At 38.8% G+C, this 21,268-nt stretch overlaps 1 protein-coding gene across 12 annotated transcripts in view; it reads right to left on the bottom strand.

Moving 5' to 3' along the window:
• Positions 1 to 20,640, bottom strand: part of synrg (synergin, gamma) — a 47,026-nt gene extending 26,386 nt beyond the window's left edge. For 3 of the 12 annotated variants that reach the window (XM_088079081.1, XM_088079083.1, XM_088079084.1), the window contains exons 1-13: positions 20,530 to 20,640; positions 15,906 to 15,946; positions 14,028 to 14,167; positions 13,464 to 13,591; positions 11,258 to 11,363; positions 11,036 to 11,147; positions 8,876 to 9,310; positions 6,730 to 7,008; positions 5,419 to 5,499; positions 5,049 to 5,245; positions 3,161 to 3,406; positions 2,937 to 3,082; positions 521 to 645 (exon numbers count right to left, since the gene is read on the bottom strand). In XM_088079081.1, coding sequence (XP_087935207.1) covers positions 521 to 645; positions 2,937 to 3,082; positions 3,161 to 3,406; positions 5,049 to 5,245; positions 5,419 to 5,499; positions 6,730 to 7,008; positions 8,876 to 9,310; positions 11,036 to 11,147; positions 11,258 to 11,363; positions 13,464 to 13,591; positions 14,028 to 14,167; positions 15,906 to 15,946; positions 20,530 to 20,564 — 2,071 coding nt within the window. In that variant the 5' untranslated portion in view covers positions 20,565 to 20,640. The remainder of the gene's footprint in view (positions 1 to 520; positions 646 to 2,936; positions 3,083 to 3,160; positions 3,407 to 5,048; positions 5,246 to 5,418; positions 5,500 to 6,729; positions 7,009 to 8,875; positions 9,311 to 11,035; positions 11,148 to 11,257; positions 11,364 to 13,463; positions 13,592 to 14,027; positions 14,168 to 15,905; positions 15,947 to 20,529) is intronic. The other 9 variants (XM_088079091.1, XM_088079092.1, XM_088079082.1 and 6 more) reach the window with 8 other exon arrangements.
• Between the last annotated feature and the right edge of the window lie 628 nt (positions 20,641 to 21,268).

Raw genomic sequence — 21,268 nt, 5'->3', positions numbered from 1 at the left:
TCAGGCATCAACCCCCAGCAACCTTAAGTCAAACCGTTTAACAGTAGGAAGGGGAGGAGAGGCATGATTTTTTTCACAGATTATGTCTGATCTACTTGTTTTAGAATATAGTGACAGTTTTAGCAAGCATGATACGAAGTTATTTTCCGAGAAGTTACTTACTGTAGCTTTAATGCAGTTTGCTATGGCAAACTGGTACTCTAGGTTTTGTTCAAGGACCAGTGAGTTTATAAGTGGTTTAAAAAATCCCATGAAACTGATTGTGCCCTCAGTTGAGCTGCTCTTGAAATCATTTCCTCTGTATTTTAATTTAAGTAGTCTTAAAGTTGCAGTAGGTGATGCCCAGGGATCAATGTTATTTTGGAAGTAATACAAATGCTAGATGGAGGTGGATAGAAAGGGATAATAAGTGATTACCTAACCTATTTTATTTTTCTTCTCAAGGTTCACTTGGCTGTATCATTTCATGGAGAGCATAAAATATTTCTAACATGCACCAAATGTGACATACTGAAGGTACCTGAGGCAGGGGGTGTAGGCTCTGCAGGTTGATCCACAGACAGCTGCTTGAAGACAGCGTACTTATCAGAGGATGTGACGGCGACGGACGAGGAACCAGACACTGGAGTCAGCATGGCAGGTGCACTGCAGGGACACAATAGCTATAGTCAGACATCAGAAAGAGTGAGGTTCAATAGCTAAGTTTAATCCCATAAGCTGATTGAGCATTTGCCCAGGGCTCAAAAAGTTTGTTGAGTGTTTGTTAAAAGCTTTTTCACTTAGCATCGTACCATTACGGTGATGGTGATGCTAATGGAAGCTGAGGGTAAGTGTAGGGCTGAAACAAACTATTATTTTCAAACTATTATTTTCATTGTAGGTTAATAAGTAAATTAATTTCTTAATAAATGAAATGGTTGTTGTTGGGTTTTTTTTATAAATGATATCCTCAAATGTCTTGTTTTTGTCCACAACCCAAATATGCTTTACTATCATAGAGAAGTAAAGAAACCAGAAAATATTCACATTTAAGAAGCTGTAAATAAGGCAAGTTTCACTTTTTTTTCTTTGAAGAAAAACTGATAACAAGTTTATTAAATTAGCTGGCAACTAATTTAACAGTTGCTTTACTTGAGTATACAGAACATAAATACACACTTCAGAAGACTGCCACAAATATAGTGCATATCAGTCACTGGCAATCACCATGTCTGTTAGTTTTCCTGAAGTCTTATCCAGTTATCAGTGCAGTCTGTTTATGTTTCTCATCAAACATCTGAGCCTCTCTGAAGTTATGTAGCCATATTACATTCAGGCCAATAAAAATCAGCTCTATTGCAGTTCTAGCAATTGTGCTTTTTTTTAATTCAATATCCATTTCATATCTAGTGAAAGTCTATTACTTGTACCTTGCCTTAACCCAAGTTAACATTAAAGAACTGCTTGACATTTTGAGAAATGCCCTTATTTGTTTTTTTGTTCAAAGTTTGAAGAGTTGACTGATACCACTCACACACCTGTCAAATATAAAATTAAATAGGAAGTTACGGTCAGCAGTCAGTTAGTTTGGCTCAGCAAAATGCTGGAAATAGGGGAAAAAACATCTGTCCACCAGCACCTCTGAAGCTTTCTAATCAACTTGTTATATATAGTTTGTTAAATGTGTACAAAAATGCCATTTCACTTGGCAGTTATGTAATCCAGATCATAACACCCCATATAACCACAAATTATTGTTTTCACTCTCTGTTTTTATTTGAATGTATAAAACAGATAAGTGAGCTTTATATGTGGTGGTAGGCTGACTTTGTTATTTTTAAACAGAGTCAAGCTATCTGTTTCCAGTGGTGTGCTAAGCAACGCTAACTGGCTATTGACATTACCAACATCTTTACTGTACAGATATTAGACTTGTATCAATCTATCTCACTGACAGAAAAAAATTAGCACATTCCCAAAATGTCAACCTATCGCTTTAAGTGAATGTTGATTCTGTATGTATGTATCTCATGCAAATTAAATAATAATAACAATTACTGTCATGTTATGATACCACTGTGACAGAAAAAAAGGCTGAGCATGTGTAAATATTTCACTTTACAATGCATTTAGAAATATCATTCAACTCACTTTCCAGTGAATATTAGTTTTCTCTGTCCTTTTCTCTGCAATACATCTGACAGTAAGTTATGCCTGCCAGTTCAGGCTGGTGAACCAACACAAGATTTTCAACCTCTCATTTAATTAGACAGCGATTTCAGGCTGTGGGGAAGACTCCTTACATTGCTGAAACAGTAAGGAGTGGATGTTTTCAGGGGAGAAATAGGAGGAATTATAAAACACCTCTGCCACTTAGATGTGAGATACTTTAGTTCTGCTTTCTCTTTGTTTTTCAACACATAATTACCTTTCAGCTTTCTCTCCATGAAAGGACAGTCTCTCCATATGGGCTTGGAGAGTAATATAAAGAAATGAGCTTATCTACTGTCCACTGAAATGAATTCATTAAGAGATGACCCAAACTCATTGCTATTCCATGAAGGTTATTACAAGATATTAACACAGTGTGTCCTACTGTGTGGTTTCCAAGATAGACGACACTAGACACAAATATTATGCAGAATAGCTTAGCTAGAAATAACCATGGAGGGCAGAGTATTAGACCTTCATCTCTACAAGTAATCATATCTTTTCTTCAGAAAAAAACAGAACTAGTTAGAGCACCAAAAGAGACAGAAATAATGAGGGAAACTGAAGATATACAGTATATTTCCTGTAATGTAACCTCAGCATTCACATGGTGAAAATCACCAACTGCAACTTTCAGCTTTTTAAGATGTATGTAGGAGATAGAATTAAATTTAATTTAGCAAAAATCAAATTAAAAAAATAATGAATTGTGCAGGCCTACTCTCCACTGCACTCACAGTCATTACCTGTTTTGGTTCTGAGGTGTGATGGTGGTGGAAAAGCTTCCACCGGACTCCCCCTGGAACTCAGTGAAGGCCTGGTCTACAGCGCCTGCCTTTGGGGCCTCCTGGAAGTCCTGGAAGTCATCGTCATCACCTTTGGTCCCCTGAGCCTACAACATGTTAGTGAGTGAGATGTGAAATATGATCAGCTAAAAGATAATGCAGATCCAAAGAGATGGTCTTACTACCTGTGCAGGAGGGAATGTGGCAATGAAGTTGGTGTTTGTGGGTGCTTGAGTCGGTGCTGGGGGTGTCATGGTCATGACAGGTGGTGCTGGCGTGGGCATTGGCATGGAAACCGGGGGCTTGGTCATCATGGGCTGCTGGTGCTGGGGCATGACGGGGGCCATGGCCATAGCCAGGGCCGGCAGGTTGGGCACTGGTGGAGATGGGAACTGACTGAGGATTTCCACATTCATTGCTGGGAGGCCACTCTGAAACAAAGGAAACAGGTTTAAAGGATATCACCGGCAACATTTCCAACCAGGGGCCATCAGCTAGATTTAGACCAATCTTTTTTACCAGACGCTGCAGAGGGCTGGACTAAAACAATATGTTAAATAAGAGGGTGTAGGGAAAAAAAGTTAAATAAGAGATTATGTGTTTGTTTACATTCTTACATAAAGGTATGGCCCGAGCAGTATCCCATTTATAATAGACGGGGATTCATTTCAGTTTCAGTTATCCAATCTGCACCACCCAATCAGCAAATTTTGGATTAATCAACCACCCAAAATCTACCCAACCTGCAAACTGCCAACTTTATACATTATAATAGTACAATTACAGCCAGGACTGAGAATAGAGACATTCACAGAGTAATAGGGTCTCAATAGACAGAGTTCCACTGACAAAACTGGAGTATTCGAAGAGTTGGGAAGGAAAACAGGCTGTACAGAGACAGACTAAGAACTCCAGAATGTGTGTGTATGTATGAGAGAGGAAAAGTGACAGAGAGAGGGAGAGAGAAGGTAAAATGCTGGACCAAGTTTTTTATAACTCAGGACGCACTTTTTGACATTTTATGTATTGATATTTTTCTGGTAAGCTTAAAAGCCACATCACTATTGCTGACGGATGCATTTGTAACATCGTTCGTAACAATAATAGATGGGTGGTTACATCCTTCCTAATAAAATCTTTTCTATCTCAAGAGTTTAGGGGGTTGTTTCAACATATGAAGAAAAAATTCTAGATATCCTAAATATTGGAATGCATTTTTTATTATTCCGCAGACTGAATGGAATGCTTTTAGACCAACCTTACAAATTGGAAATTCAAACATAACATGCATCAATCACTGATCAAATCTTCTCAAGAAAAAAAAAGAAAAGGGATGGAAAACTACCTCTAAGAAAGCAAACCTCACCACCCCACCTTAAAAAAAAAAAAGAAAAAAAGTGAACTTTCAATTTTGGCAGTTGGCGAATGGCACTAAGCCAGCAACATGTCCATATTCAAACCTGCTCATACATGAACATAATCTTTAAGATGATAAAAAGATGATCAATCATTATTGGTGTCATGGCACAGTAGCCTGTTGTCAACCCTTTTTATTGTATGCCATCATGTATTCACTGAAATAAGATGTTTTTTTAAAAAAAGTCTGTTTGAAATTAAATTATTCAATATACTCAAGTTCCTTTGGAACAGATGTCACAGACAGACTCGCATTTTTTCCCCTCACAAGAAAATGCATCTTGTTTGTGTTTTAAAGCTCTTGAAGATTTACATCACCAAAAGGTGTCTTATTATTCCTCGCATGGAAGCGGTGGCATGCAGTGTTTCGTGAGCTGCCTACAGATTTGCATCCTCCCAGGGGTGGTGGTGACAGGCCCGGGCTAAGGATGATAAGAAGCCTCCCGCCAAACTCAGCTGATGGGGACTCAGCCATATATTCGGCTTACAATGCTTCACAAGCCCTGGGCTGATTCACAGCACTGCCTCTTTCTCTGCGTTTCTAGCTAAGCCCATCTAATTTCAGTGTGAAGTTTATGGCAAGGCTCTGTGAAAGCCGTGGGTGATGATTAGTGAAGTCATTCTGAGGGGATAATTTGTTGTGACTCCTGTGTTTACCTGCGCCACACCAATTAGTGCAAGTACAGTGTAGAGCTCCTCCTTGGTCAGCATGCCAGGTGTTGTGCGGTTGGCTGACGCCCAGATTTGCCCCAGTGCTTCCCTGGGAAGACCTGATGACATTAGTATTGGGTAGAGCTTGGCGGTGTCTATCCCTGCCGGAGTCATGGTGAATTCCAGAACCTTCTTGAACATTTCTAAGGAAAAATAAACAAAAAAAAAAACTATTCACAGATGCTAGAAAACAAAAAGGTTGATAACTGAATTCTCAATCAAACTGGAGATATATATTGATTTCTTTAAAAAAATGTAATGTCAAATAGGAATATCTAAGACATTATACTGGACATATTCAGGGAAAAGTGTTTACCTGGGACAAGGCTGTCATTATAAATCCAGGCTGGCAGCATGGGCTGAATGTGCTCTTGTTGTGGGTAGACGCCAACACCTGCTGTCACAAGCAGACACACACGCACACACAAACACACACACACACATTTAGTTGTTATAGCAAAAGCCTTGCCCAGCCACACGATCTGCCAAGCCTCTTGGCAGCTGAGCCCTGCTTGTATCAAACTCAACAAAATCATACACCTGATGTCTGGAAGGCTCGGTGCAGACGTAATGCTCTCCTGCACTGAATCACAAGTGTCCTGTCACATCTGACATCTATAAATCAGTCTGTGAGCCATTTCTAGTATCTAGGAGGGAGGAAATGAGGAAACTTGCTTCTGAGGAAAAATAAGTAGAAATCTAATTTAACTGTTGACATTGACCTTAATAAACTTTTTTTTTTTTGCCAATAGATTAACCAACTTCTTTTTAAAGCTATGGCTCGTTTCCAGTCCCTTACAAGGCATCTTTCTGAGTCTGCAATGCATCTGTTTACTTGGGCAGCCACTTCGCACATAATACCCTCATCAGTCTTGGGCAGTTAAATGAATCTTATTACAAATCTCCCGGTCTTCGTGATGAGTCTCTATATTTCCCTTGATGGCACGGAGGACACAGACACAGACAAACAAATAACAGCACAAAGGAGTAGCCCATTGGCATGCACAATCAGCCTTGGATTATGTTTGGGCCCCAGCGGCACCTGCCAGTCCATGCGTATCCTGTTAAACCAAAGCAGTCAGCATGCGCCAGAGGTCGTTCTGTGAGAGGGTGTTACGCAGCGAGGGAGCAGACAGCAGCTTATTGAGTCAACAGGTATCACCTCAGGACCTCGGAAGTCGATTTCCACAATGTCTGCAGCAGAGAGAGCCAACATGAGAGGGCCCCTCTAACGAGATTTGGCCCGAAATGATAGAGGTATAGAGCAAGCAGACATAAGAGCAGAGACTTGGAGACTTGGAGAAGATGTAAAGACACCAGAAGGGATACCTCAAAGAAACAGCCACTCTATAGTAATCTCAGAGATGAAGAAAATGTCAGCAAGGTTTCATTTACCACCCCAGAAGCTACAGTAGTATGATCACCAGTCCAAAGTCTGGTATAGAGAAAAATGCCAAAGAGCCAAAGAGATAAAAAAGATTCGGCTGCTCCAAAAGGCACCAAATTATTTTGTCAGGGTTAGAAAGAGTGAAAATATTTCCACAGGACAGAAAGGAAAATGCCTTGATTGTGTGCAGCAAGAGATGAGAAGAAGCTATAAAGTCTAATAAACAGGCACTTCTCTCACCACTGTCACTACTGGTTTGAGGAGTCGAGTCAGCAGCTGATGGGGGTATGCTGGGTGCTGACACCAGGGCCTCAGGTAGCTTTTCTGCGATGAAGACAGAACTCAAGTCCTCTGGTGCCACAGCCCAATTCCTCGCTTTAGTGCTGGAGTGAAACTGAGCCGAAACTTTAGTTCTAGGACCCATTTCAACCAAACTCTGCTTGGATTTAAAGTTAACCTGGGCCGTCTTATCAGCAGTGAGATCGCATGAGGAGAAAAGCTTCTCTTCCAGTGACGGGCCTAGGGGGATGAATGAGGAACAGGTTTCTTGATGACACATTTTGGCTAAACACAGCAGTTGAAGTTTTTTATTTCTCTAAAGCCAAATTGACAGTTTAAGTTGTTGCTCGTGGGGGGTTAGGGGGGTATTTACTAAGCATTTGTGGCCATTTTTTAGGCATGAAACATCCAAATAATCCTAATGTACTAATGGATTTCTCAGAGGTTAAATGGGAAAAAGTGGCATCATGAAATTTGCTTGTTTGGACTCGTATAATATGTATTTTAGCATTGTTTTGTTCATAAATGCAAAATATACAAGCTTCTGCACCCAATTTTTCACTGCAGCACAGGAAATTGCATCTGAAATGTATAATGTCATAGAAATACAGGAGTAAAATCTGAAGAAAAGCAATGCTTATTTTCCCTGGCTTTTATCATAGCAGGTCCAGTGCAACATGATTAAAGCTGTTTACAGAGACAATCATCAAAGCAGTTACCAACAATTATCTGACATTCAGAATACTGAAACCCTTTCAATATTCAAATCCTGTTCCATTTAAAATGATTTTATACCTACTTTTTATGACAATATTTTGTCAAGTTGTTATATAAACTTATTCCTGTTTATTAATGATTGTTTGACTTTATGATCTATGCATGCATTGCTGCTTGTTTTAAACTGTTGTTTTACTCTTGTAAGGTGTCCTTGAGTGCTTTGAAACACGCCTATAAATTAAATGTATTATTATCATTATTATTAATATAACTATTATCATTATTATGTCTGCACCCAAAAACTTTTTTTTATAATTCCCAACACACCCTCCGAAATTCTCTTGACTGGGAGAGAAGCCGAATTAATGCTTGGAGAAAGCAGACAACCCAGTTACAACCCCATATCACAGAGTAACAGATTAAGACAGGACTAATATTATCCCGCAACTTCTGTGTTTAGCAAAATGAGACAGGTGAATTATCTTACCATAACTTGGTATAATAATTTAAAAGAAGATATCTGTTTTTGCAAATTAACCCTTCAATGTATATTCTGCACTATTTATGAAGACCTGTTACATTCCTGCCTGCAAATATTGTATTAATCTTATATTTCTAACGTGTATATTTTATTAAATTACCAATTAACCATGTAACATTTCCTACACAACCAGCAATTGATTCTACATTATCTGAACTATAAAAAAATGCCCATTTCCCACATAAAGCTGCAAAATATATTCCTAAAGTTTCTCTTCCCTTCTATCTGAAGCAAGAGATCCTGAAGCCATCTAATCTGCTTATTCCAGATGCTAAACAACTAGGTCAGAAATGTCTCAGAGGATTGGGGGATGGCACTGGATGGAGGGCTAGCTGTTTCTCTGGACAGAAGGTGATCTTTCTGTCCTGTCAATCATGGTCTAGAGACCGAGTAGGGCTATCACAGAGCAGCTGCTCATCCCAGAGATTAGACGGCAGATGATACAGAAGTGTGACAGTAATCTATCGAAACACAAACAGATTCCGTTTCAATGATGGATACAGCTACTATATGGTTAAAAGCTACTGAGAAACGTTCCCACTTTCTAATGCACAGGGGAGGTGAGTTTCTGCATTGATTCTGCATCCTTGTTTGCCTTGTTTCTAGTGTCTGGTCGCCTTTAAGGTTTAGGTAATGAGGCCAGGCCATCTGCTGTGCTGGCTGAATGCTCTCACACTGTAACGCAGGCCAAAACCATCCCAAAATCCAGACATGCCAGTGAAAATATTCAGCATCAGCAGCAAAAGCAATATGACAAGTTAAAAAAATCCTCCTGATTCATTCAAATTGTAAATGATATAAACTACAAGAATGGGAGAGGAGGAGTCAACAAAGCAAAAGGAAAGTTACCTTGAAATGTAGATTGGGTGCTGGTGTTGACAGCAGAGTGTTGGGTGACAGTGGGAATGGACACAGAGGCAGGGAGGGACTGAGGGAGGGAGGAGGAAGAGGAGGAGGACAGACCTGCCCTCAGGGAAGGGGATGAAGGCTGGACTTGAGCCTGAGAGGAGAGGTTGAAGTTGGAGGGAGGGAATGCGTTAAGAGGACCCTGAACAAAGTCACTAAACTCGTCATCATCCTGAGAGAAACCTGTCTTGGGGGCAGAGGACGAAGGCTGGACGAGGGCCTGAGAGGAGAGGCCAAAGGTGGAGGAAGTGGAGGAGGGTGGAGGGAGGGAGACGGGGGCGTCTACAGGCCCCTGAAAGTCACTAAACTCATCACTGTCCTCGGACAAAGCTGGGGGGAGGGAGTGAGTGGTGACAGACGGGTGTGGTGGCGATGAGTCTGCAAAAATGAAGAAATAATGATGATGGCACAACACATCACACACACTACAATGGAGAATGAATTATGGGCTACACATTGCAAGAGTAAGATTATTTTGTGCAAGATCAGAAATTGTATAACTGCAAATTCACACAAAATCTTGACATACAGCATTTAATTATCATTTTCAGATTTAATAAAATCCTACTCAACCAGAATACTGATCATCAGTTTTTAAAACTGCAACATTTGTATCAATGTCAATACCAGAATAATGTCTCTAAACCAGACTTAACCTGTGAGTTGGAACCCTTCAAATGGATAATTAAATAAGTCTGAGGGGTCTAGAGATGATTAATAAGATAAGAAAAAGGGGAAAACAAAGTTTTGTAACATAAATGTATTTCATTTATTTATGACTATTCTCTAATCTTTGTTTTTCTTGTGAAGTACTGGACAATTTCAGCTTCTTTGGTTGCTAATAAATAATGATAATAACCCTTAAAACTCTCAGATTAAACAGTTTAACAAGTTTAACAGTGAAAATCCATCTTTGGTTTAACTGCTCACATCTCATAGATGTATGAAACCTGTGACGAGGAGCCACTGGTACACTGCTTCATTTTTAAGATTCCACAAACCAAAATAATTGGGAACTTCTGCTGTAAAGCATTACTTAAGGCTGTTTGTTAAATGCAGAACTACAATTTTCTGAAATGCACAGAAATAAGTTAAGTGAGGGAAATCAACAGTTATAAGACCCTGTACAAAGTTCAGAAAGTGAACGCTGACAGTGTTTCTCCTATAATTGTTCACGCCTCACGGGCTTCCCAGCCACCAGGAACTCATGCAAAAACAGCCAAAATGCAGTTTTAATGTTATAGCCTATTCATTTTTTATGTCAAAAAATATCTTTTAATGCCAAAAAAATATTTTTTCAATGCCAAAAATAATGGCAAATATCCATTCCAGTTTTCCCCTATATTCATTCTGTAGTAAACCACTGTGAGTCCATAAATGATGCAAGTCTCTGTGGTTGGTTCTCACGTCTGTAATAACAACAGGACAACCGAGTATCTGCTATATAAACAGCTACAGTCAGTTTGACATAAGTCAGGTGACGTAAAGATAGTTTTGCCCTTACAGTTCTCCATGTTAATGAAAAATTAACTCCTGGCATTTGCTCCTGGTATTCTTCACTGCTGTTTTAGAAGAGCGAAATAACAGAAGTAACAGGCAAATCAGCTTTAAAAGTGATTTTCTTTTCAAATAAGTGCTATGCTGTGGATCTAATATAAGCCTAATATGTGAAAAGTGCTATGAAGAAGTAACTTCTAAAAATTTGGAGAAGTAGGCTAACTTTTAAATACTTAACCCACCACCCCCACCAGGCCAGCTGCCAGGTCAAAGAAGTCAACTTAGAGGAAACACTGACGCTGACACTGAGGTTCATAAACAGATGCTGTACTGAACACATAAAAAAAGAAAAAAAAAAGTGAGAGAAAGGAAAATAGGGTGATGAAAGAAATGTGATTAAGAATGTGCGTTGCATATTATACTATCAAACAGAAAATCCTAATTTTGGCTGGTCTGGTTGCCAGCTGGGCAGTCATCGTGCTGACCTTTCTCAAATCCAACTATTATTCTCAGACAGGCATTTCAACAGAGACAATCTGCTGATATAGAGGAACAACTGCAACTAAATCTAAAGGATTACAACTAAAAGCATTGAGGTGACGGTACCTGGCTTCTTGGTCTGTGAGGAAGGAGTAGGGTGCATCTTTGCGTCTCTGCTAAAGCCATCCAGGTTGCCTTTGATTGCCTCCAAGGCATCATCGCGGCTCTTCTCTCCTGTCTGAGTACAGAACAACAGAGGATCAAGAGCTCAGAGGGTTACGAGAGAAACGAGCAGTGGACGTGCCATAAAAACAAAGCAAAATAAACAGGATGTGGACAGACATTCACCTTGGGTTTGACACTGCTGAGCAGCCTCAGCTTCTGTTTCTGCTCCTCAAATTGTCTTCTTTTCCTTTCCTCCTCCAGCATCTTCTGCTGCTGCTCTATACGTTTTCTAAAAGGGCACGAGGAGTACAGACATTAGGCTGTATGGAGAGGTATGTAAATAGTATTCTTGAATAGGTTTGGAGAAGGGCAAAACATTTGGAGAAGGAGGGGGTTTGACTGAGTAAAATACAGGGCGAAAAACTGTATGCGGTTTCATGATTTCATGGAGCGGGAAAAAGGAAGCTCTAAAAAAAACAGTAGCACCTACCGGCTCCCATTAATGGAACCTATGAATGAAATTATTATCTTTCCATTTCAACATAGTAGTAGTTCATAGTTCAATGTGTTGTTGGGTTGTTGGTTTTTTGGGTTTTTTTAAAACTTTTTTCCCTCATGTATGCATGCACATATGTAAAAATGAAATGCAAAAATGTAAATCATAAAAAAAATGATATACATTGATAGGAAATAATGAGAACCGAAAATTACAAAAAAGTATAAAACAGATAAGGTTTTCTTTGTATAGACGTTATGAGTTAATTAAACCAGACAAAGCAACTCAAACCATATTACATCACACATAAATATAACATCTAAACTTTAGATATTATATTTATGTGTGATGTAATGCAATACTATAATATGACTTTAGATTCTAAAGTCATATTATAGTATTGTATCACATATCATAGTATTTTGAAGTAATTTTGGCCTTTATTAGATAGTAGACAGTAGAGAGCTGAAAGGAAAGAAGAGAAGAGAGAGAATGACAAGCGACAAAGGGCCGCTTTGAGCCTTGAACATTGCTACAACTTAGTCAGCATCTTGGGCACAGAAACACCAAACAGACATCAAAAACAAGCATAGACAAAGACCAACTGTTGTGCTGCCTCACTTCGCCTGTGTCTCGGCCAAAATGTTGCACTAGAATACACTGCAAAGACTACAGCCTACGGCCAACTAGTGTACGTTCTGCACCTGCATGAGAGGAAATAACTCTCCATAGCAGCACACAATGGTAGTCTGTATTTGTCATGCAAAAAGGAAAGCTGGAAGAGCGTCAGGATTGATTCACAAATCAATTCTGCTAAAAAGTTCAGTGGCTAAAAAAAAAAATAAAAATCTGAGTCTGATATAACAACTTTGTTTTGCTCTCATGCCCTCTTGAGTTTCGGTGTTTTTTCCTTCTCATATTTGTTTCTGACTGTTGGCTTGATGCATCAGGGCCTGGCAATTAGAATGCCCACATATTATAAATATTTACAACAAAGATATGTTGTAATACATACATTTAATGATTAGGAATAGATATAAGGATAGAAGGGGCATCCGGTGGCTCAGTGGCTCTAGCAGCCGCCCCCTGTACAGAGGTTGTATCCTCACCGCAGATGTTGCAAGTTCGATTCTGGCCGCGGCCCTTTGCTGCATGTCCCCACCTCTCTCTCTCTCCCCCTTTCACTCTGAAGCTTTCTTACACATTAAAGGCATAAAAGCCAAAAAAAAATAATCTTAAAAATAGAAACCACTCTGAAAATAACCCTATCTTTAACAATAAGCAAACGGGGAACCATGATCATAATTTTGGAAGAGAAAAAAGACCATAAAGGAGGGACCATAAAGTAAACAGATCAATGGTAACCCAAGAGCAGCACCGCTAGAGCTTTATGTGATTCATTGTCTAAGTAAAGTTTAGTTTTGGGAAACTACTTAAAGAGATTTAGAGTCTGCAGCCTTGCAAGCTGCTCTGTGAGGTTGTACTTGGGCACGGCAGAGCTTTGAGCTTAAACCTAACATCAGCATGCTAAGATGTTCATAGTGACAATTCTAACATGCTGATGGTCAGTGGCTCTAATGTCTACCATGTTCCAACATCTTGGTTTCGATTAGGTTAAACTTGAACTACATTAATTCAACATAACACTCCTCCAATGATAAAAAAGTCTTTCATAAAAAAAAAATATCTATATTAAAATATAGGAAAGATTATGGTTAGACCTTTGAGGTGGGGAACAAAATAGTTTTCCCAGACCATCAAACTCTGTCTATTTAAAAATCTGGCATGGAACAACTTTGCTACATATAAAGCACACATGCAGATGTCAGCATTCAAGCTCACACACAAACAAACACAAACAAGAACCATGATATTAGGGTAAGGATGCCTTACTGGTGCTCCTCAGCCATTTGCTTTTGCATGTCTGCAGTGTACTGGGGTCCAGCAGGTCTCATACCCATAAACTGTGGCTGACCCAAGAACTGCATCCCAGGGGTCTGCATCCCAATAGCCATCCCACCCTGTTAGACAACAAAAATAACATGACGACAACAGTTCAGAAATCTGATTAGCATTCCCACTGTCACACTGATCACTTGATATTAAATGCTCACACCGAGGGAAAGCTATGCAGTTCAGAATGACGTTAATGGACTTAAGTATTGTTAAAAATCACCAGGCTGCAATAAATTCCTGTTAATGTGCTGGTGTTTAAAACAAGCAATTAGGGTAAAGAGCAGCTCGAAATCCAGGCCTCCATGGGCATGAAATTAGTCAAATCAGCACAGCAGTGTTTCAGTATATGCATTCATAAATAAAAGCCCACATTAGCAAGTTTGTTCAAAACACTACAAATGCAGATGATGAATTCTTGAGGGAACTTTCAGAGAGCAAATAGACAAACACAGAATCAAGACTATAGATAAAATGCACTCCAAAACAGATACACAAGTTTACCTGTATAGGCATGGCTCCAGGGGCCATTTGTCCTCCAAAGTTCATTCCCATCATGCCCTGCATGTTCGGCTGCATGACCGGAACCATCGGGAAGCCCTGCTGTTGCTGCTGCTGCTGCTGTTGCTGCATGGGCACCATGCCTGCAGAAACACACACAAACACTGTTACAATGTACTGCAAACATGGCAAAGACTAGCGAGCATGACAGTAAGTCCAATTTAAAGTACACTGGAAAAACAACCTATACACGTCTGGAGTGTGAAAAAAAAATCCACCAGAGTCTGGACATGATTCAGTATTGCAAATCAATTTCCTGGACAGCTGGAAAAAGACACGGGCTCAGCAACAACCAAATCTGTTTTTCTGGTGACTACTGTGACAGCTTGGAGCAAAACAAGAGGAGTGAGGAGAAAAAAAATGGAAATGTGTCTGTTTGTTTTCACAGATGCTGTGTGAGCTGACAGCCAGAGCTGAGCAGCCAGGTCCTACAGGAGCCTCCAGATGATTCACCGTGTTGCAGCTCAAGCACACTGAATAAGTGGCTTGTTTAGGTGGCTGCACACAATCTACTCTGTCTAAAATGACATTGCTAATGGGAGCATGTAATGACCCCCTAGAGACACTTGGCCTCCAGCGGTTGTGAACGTTTTATCAGGAGTGTTACTGCAAAGTCAACAGCCTAAATAAGAAGAACACACACAGCTGATTGATAGTACATCTGAGACCCACAATGCACAACTCTGGGCAAAGGTATGAGCTCTAATGGGATGAATCCTTGCTGCTACTTACTCCTGCCAAATGACGTATAGTGATCGTAAGCGGCAAAGACCAACTGATAACAGGACAGACTAATGAGAAGCACAGCAGAAACAATCTGGCTGAAGTTGCATAGACTAATCCTTAATGAGAGGACCGAGTGGAAATAAGTTTTGCAATATCTGGTTGATATAAACTGAAATGAAAGGAGTTTCCAAATGAAAACACAAAGTGCAGTAGCGCATGGTATCAGTAAACTGTGGTGCTGACTAGCCGTGTTAACAGGATGAAGAATTATTGTGAGACCATGTAAAGCAGTCACACCCGCATGCATCTTTTGAGCACTAAAGTGAACTAACGCCCAATACAGCAGGTTACAAACGAGTCACACTCAGGTTCTCTGGGCACCATGACTTGTTTATGAAAATATGGAGCCCATTCCTGGATTGCATCGACAACAGACATTGTCCAAGAACTGATTTCACATCACGCAGTGCAAATGTCGACTGATAAAATCCCACTGTCAATATACGTATGTACAACACTGACATTTTATTTTTAGTTTTATTTTACATTACTATATTATTTTTTATTATTTTTGTTTGTATTTATGTATAATAATAATAATAATAATAATCATTAATAATAATCATTAATAATTAATCAATCCTTCATCATTGGGTGAGAAGCAGGGTACACCCTGGACAGGTCGCCAGACTATCGCAGGGCTGACACAGAGACAGACAACCATTCACATTCATACCTAATATTAGTCTTATTTTTATTAGTGTATTTATTAATCAATGTGTTTGTTGTTTATTTATATTATATATTTTTTAAATGATTTATTCATTCATTTTTTCCTACTTATTTATTTAATCGTTAATGTACCTTTTATACTGTGCCACAACGTAGTATTGATATTGTTTGTGTCACTTAGCTAAACAGATAAAGGGTAGGGCGAGACACTGGTGGCGTGTTTATCATATGAAATACTAAAAAACATCTTATAAAAATGCTTTCTATTTCTTCATCAGCTTCTGACGATGAAACTGGTCAATTATATTTCAAAAAGACGGTTTAGAGGAATAGACTGGTATTACTAACGGCAGAATGACTCACCTTGTGGTGGTCCCAGGCCCCCTCCAACAGGATAAATAAAACTAAAGGAAGAAAATAAACAGAAATGCAGGTTATGAGATTCAAACTGAGACTAAAGTACAGAAACATACAGATAATACTTTCAGGTCAGCATGTCTCCTGAAGTCTTTAACAATGCAAAGTATAAAAGTCATCATTGCATGATTTACTGTGCCTTTTAACAGTCTCTTCATAAGTGGCAAACAATCAGTTTATGAAGCCTTCACAAAGGGAGAACCATGACAGCTTTAAGCCTCACAATTAACCTTTGTTCTGAAAAGCAGTTTCAGTAATTGACAAAAATTTGATTCGAGGTGAATTTTCAGACACGGATGCTTTTAAGTTTTAGCATCAATGCTCAAATGGCAGCGGAATTGGTGCAATATCATTTCCACAGGCGACTTGGACTCTGTCACTGTGTCTGTGCTGAGAAACAGGCCTTCAAGAAATAATCAGAGGAAGTCTCTACAAGTCAGCCAAGTCTCTCCTCACCAGAGCCAACCCACACAGGCCTTCAGCTATTTGTCAAATAACTTATTACAACCCAGTTCTTCAGGCTGGAACTGATGATGCAGAGACAAACAGAAGAAAGAGCCAGCCAAGACTCTGCATCCCCAACTGACTAATCCAATGGGTGAGTGACATTATCATACTGATAACTTTAGTACCAACACAACTGTGCTAACAAAAGGGAGAGAGGGAACTCATCAGAGGACAGTTCTAAGCATTTGCCAAAGTCATTACCAACTCCCTGTGGGAAATAAGGAATAACTTAAGACTTGAGTTTGACAAAATTAACTTTTGGAAGCTTGGTTAACCCAGCTTTACAAACAAAATGTGTATTTTTGTTCAGTGCAAGGGTTCAAAAGATTCCGTTCATTATCAATTAACTTGATAATTTTTAGATTGGTTGATCAATTTTTTAGTCTATGAAGTGTTATAAAAACTGAAAAAATGCCATTACAGTTTCCATTATTGTATGACCAACAATACAAAAACTCAGATATTAACTTTACAGTGACAAAAACACAGAGAGAATCAGCAAACACACATATTTGAGGCTGTCTGAGCCTTGGTGATGATGCTGGACTCGGAGGGTTTCAGACTCTCACATCTGCACTCTGTACGATTTGTAGCTTAAAAGCTTTTATAGGAGCACTACAGCGCTGCTGCCCACCATCCTGCAGAAAATATCAGGTCATGGCTAGGCAGATTAACATAGAGGGAGATAAGCAGTGATAGAAGCAGCTGTGAATGCAGGGCAGGCCGGCGCCTTGTGAAAGGCCTGTAATCATCCAACAGCTATCATCAAACTGTTATGAAAGCTGGGAGATAGACGGCAAGGTCAGGAGTTGAAGTCAGAGTCATCATCACTGATGAAGCTAAAGGGGCATTTCACCAGAAATAAAACACTTACTGACCTTACCCATTTCTTCTCTCTTTTATTTGACAACAATTCTCCTACATGTTTACTTAAATGGGAGATAGTTAACAAACATGGTTCTAACACTTTCTCATATAGGTTATATAGGAAAAAGGTGTTCAAATTGAAAGGGGTTAGGTCATAGATCAATTTCTGATGCCCCTAAAAGTAAAATTATTTCAGCTTATTCTGAGGCTACTCTTATGGTGGAATATAAAGATGATATTGTAAGCTGTCCTTCAAAGGAATAAACTGACTAAAAGAAAATTTAAAAAAAAAACTAAACCCATTATTTGTTATTAGCAGGACTTAATAAAACACCATTATTATAGCTAAAGCCAACAAGCAAAAAACCATTGTATCAAATTAAAAATACCAAACATTCTCGAGTTCTAGCTACTCAAAAATGAGGATTTGTGCTTTTCTCTGTTTTATGTCATTGATATCTGAACATTTTTGGGTTTTACAATGTCTAATTCTGTTCCTGTTTATCACTGAATCAATCCTGGGACACAGATTATGGCATAAGGTCCATCAATATTTTGGGTATTTAATTTGGGTCTACTAGCCACCACAGGCAATACTCATAGGGCTCCTGTTCTGCTACCTGCTATACACCAACAACCTATAACATTAAAAACATATAAACTGTCAGAGATTACATTTAATGCATTAGTCATGTACCCAGTTCACCAAAACTAACGATTAGACAGATAGCATTTCTAATTCCAATTTGGAAATGCTAACAGTTGCAAAACACACTCACAATAATACAAGTATAACAGAGCATCATCTGACATTCACGAGTCTGACAATCACAAAGCCTGTTTAGGACAGAGAAATCTGCATGGAGCCATCATCACCTGACACAAAAGATATCCTGCATTTCTGCCACTGTCTCCATGGGGGGAAATGCAGCCACTGCATATTTGAGTTTAGCATCATTATCATTGATAAATGTACTCCAAACACCTACAAATGTTGCTTCAGCTGTCAAGCAGGTTTTGTAAGCTGTGCTACTGCTCCACCTCCTGGCTTTCCACACCAGCACTACAGACACATTTTAATTTATTTATGCTGAATTATTATCATGTTTGGCGGCTACACAGACTGGACGGAAACTATTCAAAAATTAATTCATATTCGTAATATTTAGCATGAAAACAGACTTGAACATGTAACAGATAACAGATGTACCAGGCTTATAGTATGCAGACTTTTTGCACGGCCTTACAGAAGTTAAAAAAAAGTGGTACTGGTTGGGAATGATAAACAACATGAAAAAAGGTCTGCACAATGTAGCTCCCATATGTAGAATTTACAAGCACATCCATAAGCGATGTTTCCAGTTAATGCGCCTCTTCATACTTGTCTGTCTAGTGTGTGGACCTTTTTTCATGTTGTTTATTGCTATCCTTTTTGTCCTGCACTTGGCTTAAATGTTTTTTGGATGTGTGCAACTTCATTTTCCACAAGTTAGGGGTAACCAATATGAATAAAATCTTCCATATATCAGTATGTATACACATACATGTAAATTTAAGTTATTTTTCTGATATCATTTGGGAGACTGTTTATGGATAACACGGACAGACAGGTGGTGTTTTTGTTTGTTCGATTTTTTTTCTTTTCTTTAAAGTCATAGCTAAGGCCTAATGCAAAACTGTGTATAAATTAATTTTTACGACAAACGAGTCATGCTCATTCGTTTAAAACATTTCCCACAATGGCCTTACACATAAAAACATGCTAAAAGGGAAGTTAATAACAGTATTTTTTTATTGCTGACAGTTGACAAATCTATATTTTCTCACATCCACTAGTGCCTAAAGATGAGGCCTTTTTAAACAAGAATGGAGAAGTAGTAGTGGCACATTGCATGAAGTCATTTTTTCCAGCTCTTCTGGTTTTGTCAAAAGTTTGCATCAAGTGCACATAACACAAGCAAACAATACTGACCACACCACCAGACATTACAGCACAAGTCAACAACTGTCTACTAGACCTCTGCACAATGAGAGGCATATAAAAGAGGGCTACAATTTCCTCCAGCTTTTCACATTACACCTGCTTTTTCCTACTGCCCTACAGTCTTGAGGGTTTTGGTTTCACCTGTCGGATCAGTTTCACATGGCTAGTGGAGATACTTGTAGCAAGAGCATATTTATTATTCAAGCCAGTCGAGCTCAGTTCATGAAAGAATCATGAGACTGGTCTTTTCATCTCTGTCTGCAGAACATCATCATACTGCTACAATAAAATACCTGTAAATCTTACTCCTCAGGGTTCTAAATTAACTTTTTGTCCACCTGCCACTGTGGCTGGGGATGCCAAAATCTACTCAGCTGATTACCATTTTTTTAGGCTGGTGAGTGAAGCAAATCTACCAGTCACTTGCATATTTTACCAGCATTTGGCTGGTGCTGATTTCCAACCCTAATACGACTTTAATAAGACACCTGTACTCAACATTTACATTTATTTACCGGTTAGATGTGTGGAGTATTTATGAGTGACAGGGTTGACTGAAGACATAGAAATACTCATAAAAATAAAGTAAAGCAGTGTTGCAGCTGGTATGTTAGATGAGAAAATAATACCTTATTTAGCTGCATTTTGCATGTTTTTTAATTCCCATCTGCTTCAGTTTCCTAAATACTAAACAGCTCACCAACATGATACTACAATGCCCCCATTTTCAGCATTATAATAGTGAAAAAAAGTTGATAAGGCCAGATATTAACACCTTCGTCCACAGGCCTGTCTGCACAGGTGCTAGCTAGTCCACTGACAATGCTGAAACACACTAACATGCATGTATTTTCGAGCAATATCACGTTGTATCACTGGATATTGTCGGCTGCTGCTATAATAACAGCAACACAAGACATGAAACGTGAAATTTTGTTAATATACGAACACTGCGGCAATGTTTTGGTCCACTCTGAACACGAACAGTGAGCTGAATGAGCTAGCTAACGTTAGCTTCCCCGGTAACCTAACGTTAGCTGTGACACCTGACAACCATCTCATCACCCTGCCCCCGACAACAAAGGCAGCCTTCAGTCGCAGTCTTTGAGATCCTTCTGTGTGATTAGCGTGTTGCTAAGCGGCAGTCAGAGGTGGATATTCACAAATACATTACATTTTAGCGACAGGGTTGATTTTAAAAGGCTAAAATACCTGCTGCCTCCTCCAGATCCTGGCCGTAGCGCCATCTTGATAACAGCAGTCACTAGTAGGAAGATGACGTCAGCCGTGACGGAGGTGAAAATACGACTGTGTGGCCCCGAGTACAGTCTTTCAGGCAAAGCACACATCCAACTCCCCAGACAAGGAAACCATGAAACTTTAAATGACTTTAAATTGTCTAATGAATCCCTCTACCTTCAACCTAATATAATATAATATAATATAATATAATATAATATAATATAATATAATATAATATAATATAATATAATATAATACAATATAATATAATATTATATAATATAATATAATATAATATAATATAATATTATATTATATTATATTATATTATATTATATTATATTATATTATATTATATTATATTATATTATATTATATTATATTATATACAGTCTATGTCCCAGGCTGCTCTTTAAGCGCTCTCTCAAGTGATTTTAAGACCAGAGTGAGTTCCTTCCCTACCACCAGCGTTTATTTTTGACACTAGGTCATTTCTGAGCAGTGGTGAAAGATATGCTCAGTTCTTTCAGAAGTAGGTAGGAGCATTGCACTATGCATGAAAACTCTCCCATTTCTGACATTTGAGACTTTTGAAAATCTTCTTTATACACTTCAGACTGCTGCAATTCTTTTAAAATATGTTTTACCTTAATTGATTTTATGATTTATTATGGTATCTAATATTTATTTAATCATTCATTTGAGATTA

Source organism: Plectropomus leopardus, chromosome 6 (genome assembly GCF_026936395.1).
Source record: "Plectropomus leopardus strain MGB_pleo_1.0 chromosome 6, ASM2693639v1, whole genome shotgun sequence".
Classification (NCBI taxonomy): Eukaryota; Metazoa; Chordata; class Actinopteri; order Perciformes; family Serranidae; genus Plectropomus; species Plectropomus leopardus.
This window is presented reverse-complemented; position numbering and strand designations above follow the sequence as displayed.